General features: G+C 46.3%; 1 protein-coding gene across 1 annotated transcript in view; it reads right to left on the bottom strand.

Annotated features, from left to right (window-relative positions):
- Nucleotides 1-13,040, bottom strand: part of FHAD1 (forkhead associated phosphopeptide binding domain 1) — a 131,332-nt gene that overhangs the window by 88,271 nt on the left and 30,021 nt on the right. The window contains exon 3 of the mRNA XM_060012343.1: nucleotides 6,293-6,563. Within this exon, the coding sequence (XP_059868326.1) occupies nucleotides 6,293-6,563 (271 nt within the window). The remainder of the gene's footprint in view (nucleotides 1-6,292; nucleotides 6,564-13,040) is intronic.

The following is a 13,040-nucleotide window of genomic DNA, read 5'->3' as shown; positions in this document are numbered from 1 at the left end:
AGAGATGAATTTTTTAACGATAAATTTTATTTAACCCAATACATTAAAAAATATCGTTTCAACACGTAATCGACAAAGAATATGGAGATATTTTATATCCTTTTTCTTCGAGGTATGAAGCCTTTGAAATCTGGGGTTTATTTTACACTGACGGCACATCTCAATTTGGAAACTGAATTTTCAGGAGGAAGACTTGATCTGTTTTCAGATTCCACAAAATCTTAGAGTCGAAAAAGTCGATTCGCCAACTCAACATGTTCCAGACAGACTTCGACCCTTTCAATAACTGGATCAAATATCAGTTTTTAAATTTAAATGAATTAAAATTAAACGTTTGGTTCCTCAGTCGCACGGACCACGTTTCAGATGTTCAGCAGCCACTGGAGCTGGTGCTGCCGTAGCAGAAAGCACAGAACCAGAACATTTTCCCCTTGTTCCCCTTCTTCCTGACCTAACAAACACCTCCTTTCCTGCCAACATCTGCAACTGGGTTAGGAAAAAAAAGGAATAGAGAAAAGAGATTTTAAAAAAATCGTCTTCTGGTGCAGGCTTGACTCTAACATGCAGCCTAATTGTGGGGGGTCCCTGTGGCGCATCAAGGATGGTCACAGGCCTGTGGCTTAGTTTCTAAATATTCAGCACAGTCTGTTTGATGCTATATGTGTGCTGGTCATTTAGTTTTCAGGCTGCGGCAGTCAGTTGCCAGAATCTGTGGTTCCCAGGCCTGGTGTGGCCGGGCAGTATTACATCAGACAGGCTACCGTCCAGAGGCAGCTGTGACTCCTAGAGTCTTCCTGGTGAGCAAACTGAAGGCCAGAAATGGGTTCTTATTGGTAAAAGGGTGGCCTCGCACCTGGTATGCTGAATGCTAGAAATCGGCTCCCACTGGAGGAAGGTACTGCCTGGCCTGTGTCCCCAGGGAGGGCCCCGGGGTCTGACCCTAACTGGGCCCCTGTCCAGTCCCAGCTTAGAGTTCTGGCATCTGATGCCATCTCTAGGGGTGACCCAGGCTGCCTCTGCGACCCTGTTGTGGCTGTCTTGAGGGACCCTTCTCTGAAAGATGACGGCCGGAGGGGAGACTTCATCAAACCTACAGAACAGGCTGATCGATGGGGTCCCTTTACTGGGGAAGGTGTGTTTACTCAAAGTCTTTGTGGGGCTAGAATTTGCTCTGAGATTCGCTTTCCTTACACCCAGGCAGGGAAGTGCTGGAGCAGTTACCCCTCACCCGCCCCAAACTTCTTTAGCGGCTACTGTTATTTATCAAAAAGAACCTAAGGGTCGTGTATGACAAAACCGGCTTAACTCTAGCTGCTGGATCCTTCAGAGGTCCCAGTGGGGAGAAGCCCCAGGGAGGGTCGGGAGGGCTGGGGCAGTGGGACGGCAGATACGGGGACACAGGCACTTTAAGAATATTACTCAGCCATAAAAAGAAACGAAACTGAGCTATTTGTAATGAGGTGGATAGACCTAGAGTCTGTCATACAGAGTGAAGTAAGTCAGAAAGAAAAAGACAAATACCGTATGATAACACATATATATGGAATTTAAGAAGAAAAAAAAATGTCATGAAGAACCCAGGGGTAAGACAGGAATAAAGACACAGACCTACTAGAGAATGGACTTGAGGATATGGGGAGGGGGAAGGGTAGCTGTGACAAAGCGAGAGAGAGGCATGGACATATATACACCACCAAACGTAAGGTAGATAGCTAGTGGGAAGCAGCCACATAGCACAGGGAGATCAGCTCGGTGCTCTGTGACCACCTAGAGGGGTGGGATAGGGAGGGTGGGAGGGAGGGAGATGCAAGAGGGAAGAGATATGGGAACATATGTATATGTATAACTGATTCACTTTGTTATAAAGCAGAAACTAACACACCATTGTAAAGCAATTATACCCCAATAAAGATGTTAAAAAAAAAAAAAGAATTTTCGGGCGTGAGCTGTTGGCCAAACGGCAGGGGAGTTGCTTTAATATTTTAACAACCCCCAGCTGTCCTGGTGCTCTCCAATAATCACCAGTCTGCAGCAAGGGCAGTGTGTGCGTACCTTAACTGTGTCTTTAAGACATTGTAAGTTGTAAATAAAACTTAAATAACAATCCTGGTTAGGTAATAACTTAATTTTTAAATTTTACTATTTACTGAATGTTCGCTATGCACCAGGTGCTGTGCTCAGCACTTACGGGCAGGATACGATTTCGTCTTCATAACAACCCAGTGAGACAGGCATTATTATTCCCATCTCCATTTTATATGTGAGAGATAGGAGGCACAGAGATGTCAAGTCACCTGCTCAAGGACACACAGCTGGTAAGTGGTGGAGTCAAGGGATGAACCTAAGTTTGTTGGATTCAGAGCCTATGCTTTTAACCACTATGCAGTAAATGTATTGAAGTGGGAAGAGGTTTATGATATATTATTGAATTTTAAAAATCAGGTAGGGAATTCCTTGGCAGTCCAGTGGTTAGGATTCTGTGCTTCCACTGCAGGGGGCACAGGTTCCATCCCTGGCTGGGGAACAAAGATCCCGCAAGCTGAGCAGCACGGCCAAAAAAAAAAAAAAAAGGAGGTTACTTATGTTAGGTTCATATGATCCCATTATTGGGAAAATATATGAATCAAGATGCTATTTTAACAAATCGCTCCACATATTTTCTTTTCTCAGTAATTCTTCCCCACCTCCCACGAGCTCTTGCAGTTAAGATTTGGCCTTGGAGCTGATGGTTTATTGCCTTGTGGAATAGGAAGGATGAGTATTAACTAGAACAGGGTGATTTTGCCCCCAGGCGAAATGACGTTTTGATTTTTGGCAATGTCTGGAGATGTTTTTGAGTACCACAGTTAGGGGGTAGTGGTGGTCGTGTTGCTACTGGTATCTCTAGCGGGTAGGAGTCAGGGATGTTGCTAAACATTCTACGGTGGACAGGACAGATCCCACAACAAGGAGTCATCTGGCCCCACATGTCACTGTGCCAAGATTGAGAAACCCTGACCTGACCTGCAATAAATAAGTCCTTGGCTTTGGGTTTTCAAATAGAATTTTTCAAGTCTAAAGCAAGGTGACAGTCTAACAGTAAACCAATTTAATTTGAAGAGCCCAGCTTTGCTAAGAGAGGAAAGAGCTTTCTTGGAACCCTTAAAAATAGGTGTTTTCTGTCAAGAGACAGCATGGAGGACTGGAGCACAGAGTTTTCTCTAAAGCGTGGAGTAGAGAGGCCCAGACAGAAGGGAACTCCCCATCACAAGGGAAGGTGAAAGTCCTTTTCTGAGGATGGGGGGAGAGTCAGGGGAACGAGGGCAAACGTTTGGAAACATGAGACCTGGCTGAGAGGCTGAGGAGATAGAGCCCAGGTAGACGTGAGGGACTCTAAGCCACATGACTCACCCTTCATTTCTCCAGGGGGATGCAAGTCCTTCAGAGAAGCCCCGAGTTCAACATGGCACTGGAGAAACCGGTGATTACAGTGGAAACATTTAAATGGCGGAGTGAAAAACAGAAAAGAAAAGAAACAGCCCGTGTGCCATGTGTCCACGCATGCATTAAAAAAAACAAAAACAAAACCCTGTATATATGTTCATAAAACAGAACACGATCCATGCAACAGAATGAATGGTCTCAGAAATACTATGCAGAGTGAGAAAAGCCTTCCACAAAGGAACATGCACTGCATGGTTCTGTGTACTTGAGATTCTAGAACAGGAATAGCTAATCCATGGCGGGAAAAGAATTCAGAAGAGTGGTTGCCTCTGGGGCCTGGGGCTGGGAATTGACTGGAGAGGGACATGAGGGAACTTTCTGGGGTGATGGTAATGTTCTATATCTTGATAGGAATTCGGGTTACATAGGTGTACATGACCGTCAAAACTCAATGAACACACTCAAGATCTACACTTTCATGGTGTGGTAGCCAGCCTCCAAGGTGACTGCCGATAACCCCCGCCTCCTGGTCTTCAGGCCCGTGTGTAGTCTTCTCCCACACTGGAGGGTGACGCCCTGTGTAACCAGCAGGACGTTGCAGCAATGACAGAGCATGACTTCTGAGGCTTCGTCACAAGAGATGCTGCAATTTCCATCTTGCTCTCCAGGATCACTTGCTCAGGAGGAGCAGCTGCCGTGTCATGAGAACACTCGAGCCACTCTCTGGGGAGGCCTGTGTGGTGAGGAACTGGGGCCTCCTGCTGACAGTTATGTGAGCACGCTGTCTTGGAAGTGGATCCTCGGCCCAGGTCAAGCCTTCAGATGACTGCAGCCTTACGAGGGACCCTGAGCCACAGCCATCCTGCTAAGCTGCTCCCAAATTCCTGACCCACAGAAACCCTATAGATGATAACACATGTTTGATTTTTGCTTTAGGCTGCTAAGTTTGGGGAGAATTTGTTATGCAGTCATGATAACTAATACACATTGTGTGTTAATTTTACACGAAGGAGACAAAGAATGTTGAATTCTAGTTAATGGTGTATGTGCTAAAACATCTGGGGGGGCTACAGATGTGTGCTATTTATTTTGAAATGCATCAAAAAATAAGATGGATTAATGCAGGACGGGAAGGATGGGTAGACAGAAATGTAATAAAGAGTACAGCAAAGTGTTAGCGGTAGAATTAGGAGGAGAGCTGTTCTCTGTAAAATTCTTTTTGCTTTGCTGTATGTTTGAAAGTTTTCACATTAAAATTCTGGGGGGAAATGGCTGAGTAATTTCTGAACTTGGGTGGTAGGTACATGAGCGTTCCTTAGATGATGATGATGATGATGATATAAACTGCAGAGATACCTTTCATTTGCTCCTTAGTCTGTATATTTCAGAATAATAACTTTTTTTTTTTTTGCGGTACGCGGGCCTCTCACTGTTGTGGCCTCTCCTGTTGTGGAGCACAGGCTCCGGACGCGCAGGCTCAGTGGCCATGACTCACACGCCCAGCCGCTCCGCGGCATGTGGGATCTTCCCGGACCGGGGCACGAACCCGTGTCCCCTGCATCGGCAGGCGGACTCTCAACCGCTGCGCCACCAGGGAAGCCCAGAATAATAACTATTATTTGAATGGCTGAGGGAGGTGACTAGGTGAGTGGTCCTGAGTGAGACCAGGGAAGGGTGTGGAGGCATCGAGAGACCTGGGGACTCAGAGGGGTCTGGGGCTGGGATGCAGAAAACAGAGAATGGGACCTTCACACCAGTGGCCACAGAAGAAACCTGGGAATCATGCCAGGGACTAAGTCCACCCAGCTACTCTGCCAGTAAGGCTGGCAAGGCCGGGAGGATGGTGACAGACGGGAAGTCTCCTCCCCAAACGCCATGCGGCCTTCTGGGGGGGTGGGAGAGGGGAAGAAGGAAACCCTGATGGCTGTGTGTCCCCAAAGTGACCAGGCTGTGAGTGACAGTCACTGAGATAACCAGCCTTAAATTTGACTGAAAAGTGTTAGATGAGATTAGATTGAATATATCACCTCCGGAGAAGTAATTTTCTCCATAAGCCTCAGTCTCCTCTAACCTGTAAAATGGTAATAAAATATTTAAAAACCTCCTAAGGCAAGAGGGATTTCAGTTACCAATATGTGTGTACATCTGAGTCGAAGTATATAAATTTAGATCCTGACACACATTCATATATATTCATATATACGTACACACACACACACACACTCACCACAGAGGTACTGACGTGTGCAGACGGGCAGAGCACAGTCTTGGAGGAGTTTGTGCCAAAAAGTCAACAGGGAGAATTCCGGTGATAAGGGTGACAGCTTATCTTTGACTGTTTTCTAACTTTCTGCTTATCCCAATTTTTTCACAATTGATTATGTTCTACTTCAGAATCAGAGAGCAAAAGCCAGAGAAAGACAAATATCATATGATCTCGCTTATATGTGGAATCTAAAAAGAGGTACAAATGAACTTACCTATGAAACAGAGATAGAGTTACAGATGTAGCAAATAAACTTATGGTTACCGGGAATAAGAGGGGGGAGGGATAAATTGGAAGAGAAGGATTGACATACACAATACTATATATAAAATAGATAACTAAGAAGGACCTACTGGATAGTACAGGGAACTCTCCTCAATACTCTGTAGTGGTCTATATGGGAAAAGAATCTAAAAAAGAGTGGATACGTGTATATGTTTAACAGATTCAGTTTGCTGCATACCTGAAACTAACACAACACTGTAAATCAACTGTACCTCGACAAAAAATTGTTTTTTAAGAAAAGGGGAAAGCAGAACCTGAGACCCACCCTCCTAGCCAAAAGCCCACCCCCTAAGCTGCCATGGAAGCGCCCATGAGTACCTTGCTTGATGATGGGAACCCTGTGGGCGTCTCTGTCCACCACGAAGGAGAACATCTTCCCGCTGGCACTCACAGGCCGCTTGTGGGAGGCAGGTGGGACCATGGGGGGCCCGGGGAATCCCGGGGACCAGCTCCTCTGCACTGGCGCTGGCCAGATGCCCGGGTGGAAGGGGGTCTGTGGTGGTGAGGGTGACTGGTTCGGTTGCTGGGTGGCCCGAGATGGCTGTGGCCTTGGCCAAGGTGCTGGGCCCCTCACCCATGGGAAGGAGACCTGCAGGGGCAGACAAGAGGGTCAGGGGAGGTTACCAGCAGCTGGGGTGGTCTTCACCCTTCTGTCCCGGCGACATAATTGCTGCCCTAGATTTCAGCGTATAAGTCACTTCTCCCAGGAAGCCCTCCCAGACTCTCCCCAAATTTGGGATGGTGGTCCCCACCGTGGGTCACCTTGCACACTATTGCACCACCATTTATTGGGTGCAGCCTTCGTGCCAGGCACCCAGTCAAAAGATTCGCATGCATTACCTCATTTAATACCCCTGATGCTCTGTGATGAGCCCCAGGCTGAGCAAGACCTAGTGACTTTCCCAGGATCACAGATGTGGTAGTGAGCGTCTGGTAGTGAGCGTCTGAGCGGGTAGAACGAGGGTGAGAGCTCGAGGGTGAGAGCTTTTTGTCTACCTTGCTCAGCACCGTATCCTCAGCTCCTAGAATACACCCTTGGCACATACAGAGTAGGTCCTTAAATACTGGCTGAAAGAATGAAGGAACACATCTCCGAGATTCAGCTCTCCAGGACACACGCATCCACACTGTGTCTCTCTCTGGCACTCCCATTCCGTCTGTTCCCCGAAGCCGAGAGCTCTGGGGTGGCCGGCACCCCAACTGGCTCGCACCCCAACTGGCTCATTAACCTGTGATCCTCAACATCTGCCACATCTGATTCTTGGCAGACGCTCCATAAATATCTATCGAGGGAACCTTTCTTCATCTGACCCAGCGGAAGATGTCTGTAGCTACTTTCAACAGACAGCACATCAAAATCCATCTAAACCGGGAGAAGCAAATGCTGAGAGGTGCTGACACCTGGCTTTGTCTTGGTTAATGCTGTTGTGACCATCCCACCCCGAGCCTAGTGGTTAAACCGTGACATCGTGAATGCTACCATTTATTGTAATTATTCACCGATTTCTCACAATAGCCCTGCAGGGGAGGAGCTCTCCTGATTCCTAGCTTACAAATGAGGCATGGAGAGGTTAAGGAATTCACCAAGCTCAGGTGGTGGTGGAGAGGGTGGTGGGACTGGGGTTCTGGAAAGCTCTTTCCCTCTCTGTCTCTCTCTCCCTTCTCTGCCCCCCCTCCCGCCCCCAGTCTCTTGGCAGAAAAAAACACACTTTTCAAGTAAGAAGCTAAGTTCAAAGGTTTGCTGCCTGTGGCGGGTCACGTTTCGCTTTCTGCAGACCGGAGACACATAATGAGAAACAGGACAGAATGCTTCCGAAATAGGAGCGCTGGCAGACAGAACTTCCTATAGCTCCAGCTGGATGGTATTCAAGAGGAAGGTTCTCCACTCACTCTGGTTCCCAACCCAGTCTTTTAGCTACAGTCTTTCCCAGCCAAGTCAAGAATCCGGTGAATTCCCCTGAAGACTTTTTTGGAGTCAGGGAGAATATTGTTCAGGAAAATCAAACTCCAATTGCCTGGCGACACCTGGCCCAGCATTTATGATGACACTGGCCCCGTTGAAACCTGTTTCAGGAACGGACTTGGCAGTGTTCCAGAACTCTGTTACCTTATGTGAAGATTCGAATTTCTCTCCAGTGTGGGCACCTCGGTCTCCACCTAAGCTTTCTTCTTTTCTCTCTTTCAGAAGCTGAGGTGTCCTGCTCCTGCCTTACACTAACTTCTCCATCCATCCTATCCCTTCCCGTCCTCTTCTCTGGGGCTGTCTTGCCTCAATCATTCCTATAACCTTTCCTCATCTATTTAATAAAGATTTATCGAATGAAAGGGCTGAAGGTGGGAAGGGGGAAATTTGAATATGTTTTACCCCCGCCTGCTAGAAAACAAATCTAGAGACCACGGGTAGTGTGGAGGAATTCCTTTTTTTTTTTTTTTGCGGTACGCGGGCCTCTCACTGTCGTGGCCTTTCCCATTGCGGAGCACAGGCTCTGGACGCGCAGGCTCAGTGGCCATGGCTCACGGGCCCAGCCGCTCCACGGCATGTGGGATCCTCCCGGACCAGGGCACGAACCCGTGTCTCCTGCATCGGCAGGCGGACTCTCAACCGCTGTGCCACCAGGGAAGCCCGAGGAAATCCCTTTTGTGCTGGGATGCTCAGGTAGATGTGCCTCACTGCCCACTAACTGCCAGGGTGCTAAAGGGAGTGGTCATATCTCATGCCTCAAGTGGTCCACTGCTGTAGTGGACAGGCCACAACCCACCCAGCTCTTCTGGAAATTCCAGGAATCTCCCTCCCAATCTGTTGGCCCATTGCTGTGGGTGGGGCTAAGCAATCAGCCAATCACACTCCCTGGCCATACTGATTGGTTTAGTGGTGGGGCAAGTCATCCAATCAGAGCCAAGGAGACCCAAGAAGACTTGGCTGGACACCAGGATCTGGAGTGACCTGGTGGAACTTCAGAATGCAGCCAGCATGAGGGAGCGGAGCCCAGACATGGAGAGAGGGAAGCTGTTTATTTTTCAAATTGTGGTAAATAACCTGCAACCTAAAATTTATCATCTTAGCCATTTTAAAGTATATAGTTCAGTGGTGTTAAGTATATTCACATTACTGTGAGATGGATCTCCAGAACTTTTTCGTCTTGCAAAATGTAAACTCTATTACCATTAGACAACAACTCCCCATTCCCTCCGCCACCCAGCCCGTGGTGACCAACATTCTGTCTCTATGAATTTGACTACTCTAAGTACCAAGTACCTCAGCTAAGTGAAATCACATGGTACTTGTCTTTTTGTGACTGGTGTATTTCACTTAGCATAATGTCCTCAAGGTTCATCCGTGTTGTAACATGTCAGAATTTCCTTCATTTTTAAGGCTAAATAATATTCCATCATACAGTTTAGAGTGTATTTTGTTTATCCATTAAGCGTCATGGGCACTTGGGTGGTTTCTACCTCTTGGCTATTGTAACTATGCTGCTGTGAACATGATGGGGAAGATAAGGAAGTTGGTTTTGAGCCCTGGCTGGGGTGCTACCCTGAAGGGCTCTATCCCTGAGGCCGGCTAGAGCTGGTTTCTGTCGCTTGCCGCACATAGGGCCCGAACGATAGGGCCCCTGGGGGAAGGAGTGAAAGATGTGTAAATGCAGCAGAGACTGCAAGCTCTTCGGGTTTAAAAATTAAAAAATGAAGTTTGCGTTTTTCTTTTTCTCCGAAGTGTGTTGGTTGAGGGTAGCTTTAGTCGGATGGTTAAAGCTGGTTTTCTCTAGTTTGCCGGCTTGCTCTATCACAGGGAAGGTCAAGGTTTTCTCAGAAATTGCTGCTGGTAACTACAACGAAACAGGCAGGGAGAAAAGCAAACATAAGAAAAAGACTCACATCAAAAGCCAGCTCTGGGCTGTACAGGAAGCATGGGGTCAAGGTCAGTTATCGACAAGTCTGTTTTTATTATTTATTTATTTTAGATTTAATTTTATTTATTTTTGGCTGTGTTGGGTTTTTGTTGCTACGTGCAGGCTTTCTTTAGTTGCGGCGAGCGGGGGCTACTCTTCGTTGTGGTTCACGGGCTTCTCCTTGCGGTGGTTTCTCTTGTTTCAGAGTTTGGGCTCTAGGCGCATGGGCTGCAGTAGCTGGGGCACGTGGGCTCAGTAGTTGTGGCTCCTGGGCTCTAGAGCGCAGGCTCAGTAGTTGTGGCACATGGCCTTAGTTGCTCCGCAACATGTGGGATCTTCCCGGACCAGGGCTCGAACCTGTGTCCCCTGCATTGGCAAGTGGATTCTTATCCACTGTGTCACCAGGGAAGTCCCCAAGTCTGATTTTAGAAACTTTAGTTTAAAAATACATGCTAATGCCTTTTCTCTTTCTTTGTGTCTGTTCTCTGACCATATGGTATGTTGCCATGGTTGGGTTTTTTGTTTTGTTTTTGAGGTAGCATATGTTATACTCCTGATTTCTTTTCCATACTACCTTTAAAATAGCAGGTTGTCAACCACCTGGATTAACCATGACCACATCCACGGCTGAATTTATATTAGCTTTAATAAACACGGGTCAATGATTTACTCAAGAAATCACTATCCATTTTTTTTTCATATTATCTACTTGTTCTTTGTGTTATGTCTCCAATATCTGCTTCTAACCCTGTAAAGAGTGTAGGTTGAATGGGAGACCCTAAAAAAAATTCAAGGTAGTTTGCACATTGAGTGCCTACAGTACACATGAATTCTGCCAGGAAGCCCTGGAGCCTGCAGAGAAGGTGGGAACTTAGACCTTGCCCTTGGAGAGCTTGTTATGTGCTCTGCCATTTGTAAGTAATTGTGGACAATACAACGGCTATGAGCCACTGTGTAGAGAAGCCACAGATGTGCCACAGACTCTGCTGGGCACTTAACGCATGTGGTCTCATCTGATCTCCAGAATAATCTTGGAGGAGGCATTTTATCCCTCATTATGTGGATTAAGAAACTGAAGCTCAGAGAGGTTAAATGACTTGCCCAAGGTCTCACAGCCAGGAAGCGGTGACACTATTCGACTCCAATACCTGTGCTCTTAGGACTTCTAGGTTACTCGAAGTCATGATTTATTACCTGCTTTCCATACTCACAAACAGATCTTAGATGGTTGGTTAGTGAACGATAGGATATTTTCCAAGTTAAAAAAAGGAAATGAGCATTAGATGGTGTGAAAAACCACAAGACATCGCATGGGCTACTTAGAAATGGGATTTTCTAGGAACACTGACAACTGTCTTATGGATGTGTTATTCATCTGGTACATGCCATGCCCTGGAAGCAGCTCAGAGGACCCCAGCCTCCATCCGGGAAGACCTGTGGTATGTTCACTGCTGTACCAGAGGAGTGCTGGGGCCAGCTGGTACCCGCCCAGAGAACCGATTGTTAAATGACCAGGAATTTTGCCAACTGGTTGATAAACACAGCTATTAATAAGAATTAACTTACATAAATTTACAATTAAATTATATCAGAAACAAAGGCGATACAAACTTAACTCACCCCTTCCTAATTATTTTACTCTATTTTATTATTACCTATGCTCTTGAGGTTATTTCGCTCTACTATATGTGTCTGTTGGAAATGCTACATAGTGATGTGTTACCACACCTCTCTTTCCATCTCTGTATTCAGGGATGTGTCATTGGGAGCTTGAAATTGACCGTGGAGGGCGTATTACACCATAGAAATCAGGAAATGTTATAAATCAGGGCTTGATTTTTAGAAACTTTTACAAATAGGTTTAATAATGGTGGTTCAGGTAGAGCTTGATTTTTGTTTGTTTGTTTGTTTTGTTGATTGCCTAGACTTAAGACGGTAATGGAGAAAATGTTAACAATGCAGATTATACAAAAGCATGTTGTGTCTTAGCCATTATGTTATGAATAGAACAAAAAATTGGGGAAACGTTCTTCCAGTATTTGAACATTATTATCTGATGCAGCAAAAAAGTCACTCATGTCACTGATGAATGTGTGATGTTCTTCTAACATCTTTCTTTTTTCACTTGTATTATTCATAAATACAAAATATCCCCAAATATCCACCAGCGCTCAGGTCGGGAACTCTCTCATTCGTCAACTGCAATGAGAAATTGGCTGTGGATACAAGAGTTCAGCTAAAGTCAATGAAAACATTCTGTGAGACTCAGCTGGCTATACAGAATTTGCAAGAAAGAGTACTGTATTTCTTGTTATGTGGAAAGACTGTGCTACACATTCTTTTTTTTTTTTTTTTAATTAATTTATTTATTTTTGGCCGCGTTGGGTCTTCGTTGCTGCGTACGGGCTTTCCTCTAGTTGCAGTGAGCGGGGGGCTACTCTTCATTGCGGCGCGCAGTCTTATCGCGGTGGCTTCTCTTGTTGGGGAGCATCGGCTCTAGGCACGCGGGCTCAGTAGTTGTGGCACGGGCTCTAGAGCGCAGGATCAGTAGTTGTGGCGCTCAGGCTTAGTTGTTCTTCGGCATGTGGGATCTTCCCAGACCAGGGTTTGAACCTGTGACCCCTGCATTGGCAGGCGGATTCTTAACCACTGTGCCACCGGGGAAGCCCGCTACACATTCTTTATATCAGTAAACCTTATGCTATGCATCATGTACTTTACTTTTTCCAGAGAGCTGGTCGTTAAATACTTACCAGCCAATCACTGGCTGTACTGGCGCCCAGCAGAGGGCCTGCTACTCATGGTAGGTGTTCGCTGACTGAGCTGAACAGTTAGCAAATGGAGTGTAAATAAAAAGGACTTTGATTCTGGGGCTGGGACGGGGAAAATACATGCTAAGCCTGGCGCATCTTGTAACAGCGGAGAGTAAGGAAGTGCCCAAAACGAAAAGGTGGGGAGATGCTCAAGGACACAGCAACCAACCTGAAAGAGCTCCCAGCGGCCAAGGCTGGAAGAATTTGAGCGATGAAATAGTTAATGAGTGTTGGATTATAACTCAAAGTGTAAAATTAGTATACATGAGTCCATACTGACATAGATACATTAGGGAGTAAATACATAAAGGAGGGAGAAGAGACCGTCTTCTTTACGGAAGAATTTAACATACATAGATGTGG

The sequence above is a fragment of the Delphinus delphis genome, chromosome 1 (genome assembly GCF_949987515.2).
Source record: "Delphinus delphis chromosome 1, mDelDel1.2, whole genome shotgun sequence".
In the NCBI taxonomy this organism is placed as follows: domain Eukaryota; kingdom Metazoa; phylum Chordata; class Mammalia; order Artiodactyla; family Delphinidae; genus Delphinus; species Delphinus delphis.
The sequence above is the reverse complement of the archived record's forward strand: the minus strand, read 5'-3'. Positions and strand labels throughout refer to the sequence as shown.